Source organism: Rhincodon typus, unplaced genomic scaffold (genome assembly GCF_021869965.1).
Source record: "Rhincodon typus isolate 14 unplaced genomic scaffold, sRhiTyp1.1 hic_rhity00012870, whole genome shotgun sequence".
Taxonomy (NCBI): Eukaryota; Metazoa; Chordata; class Chondrichthyes; order Orectolobiformes; family Rhincodontidae; genus Rhincodon; species Rhincodon typus.
Genome location: NW_025978508.1, coordinates 1 through 6,114, shown reverse-complemented (window position 1 = coordinate 6,114; position 6,114 = coordinate 1). Strand labels below are relative to the sequence as shown.

At 44.3% G+C, this 6,114-nt stretch overlaps 1 protein-coding gene across 1 annotated transcript; it reads left to right on the top strand.

Moving 5' to 3' along the window:
* Positions 1-4,243: 4,243 nt before the first annotated feature.
* Positions 4,244-4,793, top strand: LOC109937658 (synaptotagmin-9; the record flags this gene model as incomplete). The annotated part of the gene is made up of 1 exon (XM_048594680.1): positions 4,244-4,793. A coding segment is annotated over one exon (550 nt), but the record flags the coding sequence as incomplete, so codon positions are not given.
* Between the last annotated feature and the right edge of the window lie 1,321 nt (positions 4,794-6,114).

The window sequence follows — 6,114 nt, the reverse complement described above, 5'->3', positions numbered from 1 at the left end:
ACCTAGAAACCGATATTCATTTCAAGCCCACCGACTCCCACAGCTACCTAGAATACTCCTCCTCCCACCCACCTTCCTGCAAAAATGCTATCCCCTATTCCCAATTCCTTCGCCTCCGCCGCATCTGCTCCCAGGATGAGGCATTCCACTCCCGTACATCTCAGTTGTCCTCGTTTTTCAAGGACCGTAACTTCCCCTCCTCGGTGGTCGAGAACGCCCTCAACCGTGTCTCCCACATCTCCCGCACCTCATCCCTCACACCCCGTCCACGCAATAAAAACCAAAAAAGAATCCCCCTCGTCCTCACGTACCACCCCACCAACCTCCGGATCCAACGCATCATCCTCCGACACTTCCGCCATCTGCAATCCGACCCCACCACCAAAGACATCTTTCCCTCCCCACCTTTATCTGCTTTCCGGAGGGACAACTCTCTCCGTGACTCCCTCGTCCGCTCCACACTCCCCTCCAGCTCCACCACACCCGGCACTTTTCCCTGCAACCGCAGGAAGTGCTACACCTGCCCCCATACCTCCTCCCTCACCCCCATCCCAGGCCCCAAGAAGACTTTCCACATCAAGCAGATGTTCACCTGCACATCTGCCAATGTGGTATACTGCATCCGCTGTACCCGGTGTGGCTTCCTCTACATCGGGGAAACCAAGCGGAGACTCGGGGACCGCTTTGCAGAACACTTACGCTCGGTTCGCAACAAACAACTGCACCTCCCAGTCGCGAACCATTTCAACTCCCCCTCCCATTCCTCAGACGACATGTCCATCCTGGGCCTCCTGCAGTGCCACAACGATGCCACCCGAAGGTTGCAGGAACAGCAACTCATATTCCGCTTGGGAACCCTGCAGCCCAATGGTATCAATGTGGATTTCACAAGTTTCAAAATCTCCCCTCCCCCTACCGCATCCCAAAACCAGTCCAGCTCGTCCCTGCCTCCCTAACCTGTTCTTCCTCCCACCTATCCCCTCCTCCCACCTCAAGCCGCACCTCCATCTCCTACCGACCAACCTCATCCCGCCCCCTTGACCTGTCCGTCCTCCCTGGACTGACCTATCCCCTTCCTAACTCCCTACCTACACTCACCTTTCCTGGCCCCATCCCCGCCTCTTCGACCTGTTTGTTTCTTCTCCACCTATCCTCTCCTCTATCCCTCTTCTATCCGCCTCCCACTCTCTCCCTATTTATTTCAAAACCCCCTTCCCCTCCCCCTTTTCTGATGATCGGTCTAGGCCCGAAACGTCAGCCTCTCTGCTCCTATGATGCTGCTTGGCCTGCTGTGTTCATCCAGCCCTGCACCTTGTTGTCTCTGTGCATAATAGTGATGCTTACTCTGTTTGGATTCTAAGATCGTGGAAGCGAGTGATTTGTCAAAATTCCCAATAATCCGTCATTCAGAAATCATCGGTTCTGAAGAAGGGTCATCGGACCTGAAACGTTAACTCTTATTTTTTTCCCCACAGATGCTGCCAGCCCTGCTGAGCTTTTCCAGCAACTTCTGTTTTTGTTTTGATTCAGAAATCATTGTTGTCAGCTGGCTGAGGTAACCTTTGAATTCTCCGAGAATTAATTAATCTCCAGAACACTCATGCAAGTTACATTCAAGCAGCAAGATTATAGCGGGCAATCAACAAAAGATTTTTAAATAGTTGCTTTGAAGATATATTTTGAAGATATATGGGTGAATATGGGGTTCAGTAGGGAGAAAAAAGGACTCTCTCTGCTGTTTTGTGAGATGGGTCATGAAATATGGACTGGGGGCGCAGAGCCCACACCTGCCCACCCACCCTGTTTCCAGCCCCATAAGCCATATGTACATGAATAATTCAGGGGCAATTTACCTTGTTTAAAAACCCAATTAACCCCATTATTGCACTGCCCAGATAATAATATAGTTGGCATGGTATTAGGCAAGAATGAGGTTTGCAATTTTGTTTGAAAGTGCAGAAAATGGCAGGAGGAGAGGGGTGTATTATCTCTTGAGAGTGTCTCTTGACCATTATGGGGTGCATCCTGGGAGGATAGTACCCCATCTTTCTTCCCACTTGCATATTCTTTAGGATCCATCCCCTCCATGAATTAACGATAAACCCCAGATAAATTCCACTAGACTTTGGTTTCATGGAACTAGGATCCATGGACCCTTCCTTTATTGGCCTACCTTCAGCCTCATCAGCATTCCCTTTTGGATCGCTGGTGCTGCAGGCACTGTTGGAACAGCTGGAAACACAAGTTGCCTGGCAGCTCCAGAAAGTGGCATTTCCTCCCACCGAGGGTCAGAAATCCTACTAATGCCTTATTTAGCTTACCCTTGGTGCTTTTGAATGTCTAGCTGGCAGGCCACCAACTTTTCTTGTAGGATTTGAGACATCCACACTATGCCACCCCCCTCCCCCACCCTGTGCCCATAATTTTTCACCATTTGATTCGGTCTAGAAACATTGATTGGATCAAGAAAGAATTTGTTCACATTTTTCTTCATTGACTGAGGATGGACATTGGCTTACCCAAGGCAATAATGTTGAGGCAGGACAGTTCGAAGCAGAAAGTGAAGCAATAAAGCCTTCATTGAATATGTCCAATCAAATCTGGTAACTTTGGTTCCACTGTGAAGGTAAATGTAAATGGTTTAAAGGACTACTAGAAGAATATTTTCTTTTAGAGCCTTAAGTTTAAATACTAACATATATAAGTATTTAAAACCAAATCTAACAGTTGTAAGTTCAGACAAAGCAAAACCTGGTCCTCAAAATTTTCATTGACTGAATTTAAATAAATCTCCGGTGAAAGATTGGACATTTTATGTCCCATTTGTAGAGAGAGGACTAAAAAGGGTTGTGCTGGTACTGGCTACACTCTATAAACTTGAGGTCATCACAAATTCTACCTGTGTCCTATTTCGCATCACGTCCTATTTACACATCCCACCTGTATTCATTGATGCATAGTGTCTCCCTGTTAAGCAGTGCCTTAATTTTAAATTCTTATTGTTTTAAAATAGCTCAATGGCCTTGCTCCTCCCTGCCTTCCTCTATATTCTCTAACCAGACCCACAGACATCTGAGATAGCTACACTTCTCTCATTCTGGTCTCTTGTGTGTTGTCAATTTCTTATTCACTGCACCATGACCTCTCTCCCCTCGTTTGAAATCCTCCTTAAGCTCAACATCTCATCTTTGCTAACATCTCGTTCTATCACTTGGGATCAAAATTTGTTTGACGATCCTGTGAAGCACTTTGGGATGTTTTACAGCATTATGGTATTGCATAAATGTGAGTTATTGCTATTCAATGGCATCTATGTTGCAGATTCTTCTCAAGGGTAATTAGGAATGGATAATAAATGTAGGACATTGCCAGCAAAGATCACATTCTACAAATGAATAGGGAAAAAAAACGGTTGTGACATGGGTATATGGTGGTTGGCAGATTCATATAAAAGCAATCAAGGAACACTAATTGAATGATGGAAGTTACATCTATAATGATCAGAGACCTCTGCTGTCCTGAGGTAGACTGTAGTTCTCTGAGAGCCAATTTTTCTGCTTTGGAGAACTTTAAAGATCACAAGACACCCTTTGAATAAAAACAGGGAGTCCTCTGGTGACAGTCTATTTCCAAATCAATGTGTTTGATCTTTGATTAACCTCCAGAATGGCAAAGCTAGCCACTGGTTATATCAAAATCCCTCGGTCGCTTAAAAGGAAGGCATACCACCACTTTTCATCGCAATGAGGCATGGTTGATAAATACTGTTCTTTAAAAGATGATAAAACCACTTCAATTAGCAGGGCATTACTCTTTCCTCTGTTGCAGCTGATAAAATTAGTGTTTCAGATTTTGACTTTGTACTAAAAAGGATAAATACCTGAAAAGTAAAATTGGCAGGGCTATGAAGCAAGTACTATGTGTTTTCTGGGTTTGTGGGGTTGGGAACAATGATGGATAGCACTTTGAAAGAGCTGGCACAGGCTCAATTGGCAGAATGTTCACCTCTCCTCTAAAATTCAATCCAAGAGAGTTGATTACCTAAGTGAACATTTTTGATTGGAATAAAAGCAATATGAAATAAATAATGATATGATGATCATGAAAGCATAAATATGCCATTCAAACTGCAATGAGACATCCAGGAAATTGATGGGCTGAATGGCCTCCTTCAGTGCCATTATGACTCTGTGACTAGATGATGTATAATTTTTCACTGAATAATAATAATCTTTGGTTGCAGGCACAATTCCATAAGAAGACAGTTAAATCTTTCCAATCCAGACTTTGACATCCAACAGTACCAAAGACAGGAAAAGCCAGTGGACATTGGACGGATTAAGCCCGAGTTATACAAACAGAGGTCAGTGGACACTGATGATGGGCGGAGGAACAATCGCACATGTGGCAAACTTAACTTTGTGCTGAAGTACGACTGCGACTTGGAACAGCTGATTGTCAAAATTCACAAGGCTGTCAACCTGCCTGCCAAGGACTTTTCGGGAACATCCGACCCTTACGTGAAGATATACTTGCTGCCAGACCGTAAAACCAAACACCAGACTAAAGTCCACCGCAAAACTCTCAACCCTGTCTTCGATGAAGCCTTCCTGTTTTCTGTGCCCTACAACGAGCTGGCCAATCGGAAACTTCACTTCAGTGTCTACGACTTTGACAGGTTTTCCCGCCACGACGTGATTGGCCAAGTGGCTGTTGACAATTTCCTCGACTTGTCTGAGTTTCCTCGAGAGACCATGCTGTGGAGGGATATTTTACATGTCACTTCGGTAAGTGTAACCTACACTTTTATTTAGTTGAATTAATATAAAAGTGATATTTTATTATTGAGCACTTTATCAATATCGTGAAGACAATAGACACTTGAGCCAATTATTTGCCATTGACTCTCTATTAATGAAAAACTGCCAAAAATGGATTGAAATCTCAAGTCCCGTCTCCAAAATGACACTTGCCATTTTGGTGTGGGAGGGACGGAGGAAGGCTGGCCTTTATACATTTAAGTTTTACAGAGGCATAAGGGCATTTAACTCATGTGGTGCCTCCACTGAATTGGGGTTTTGGCAATACTGTAGCATAGAAGCCAGAATCTACACATTAAGCTTACTAAGAGCATGTCTGAACTTTCTGAGTTTGTTTAAGTATTTGTCGTACCCCTTGGGAAAGGTAAGATACGACTATGGAAATGATCATGAAACACCTCAGGGTGGGGCCATAGGGGGCCGTGTATACTATTTCTAGTGATGTCTGAAATGCATAAAAGTGTCAGATATCATTTGGGATTGTTTAAGTAGAGATGCTTTTACTACACAATGCATAGACCTGGAACAAAAATTAGGCATTCCAACTTTAATTTCGAGAAATTTACCTTTATCTCAGCTCTATGTGGGTTCTGGATTTTGCCCATTGTGATGTTTTGGATGCATTTGCATGATAGTTGTAATTGCAAAGCCTGCTGGGTGGTGGCAGGGTTGGTAATGTGTTGGTATAGTGGCCATAACGAGCCATGTGGAGACAGAGTGGCATAGGTTGTAATTTGTTTTCACTGATTCACAGGATGGGGGCATTGCTGGCTAGGTCAGCATTAATGACCCATACCTCTGAGCAGTTAATACTCAATTGCATTGCTTTGGCTCTGGACTCATTTGTAGGCCAAACCAGGTGAGGATGACAGCTTCCTTCCTAAAAGGATATTAATGAACCAGATAGATTTTTCCAACAAAGGCTTCATGGTCATCATTAGTCTCTTAGTTCCACATTAATGAAAGCATGGATGGAATGGACCATAGGCATGGGTGAAGGTACAAAACCTTCATGAGTACATGAGAACCATAGGGTTCTTTGGGGCATCAGTTGGCATACAGGGTACGAGGAACATTGTGGAATGGGTGTAGAGCCATAGTTGTCATTGCTATTGCTTGACGTGTTAGGGAATGTGTGCAGGCATAGGGGAGTGATGATGGGTGAGAACTGGTGGATGTTTCTTGTTTTATTCTTAATTTTGTTAAAGTTTGGACACTGTATTAGAACGCTGAGGCAGGCTTTTGACCTAGCCTACCTCTGTAGCTGGAAGCCTCCTCAGTTCATCCAAGGTGT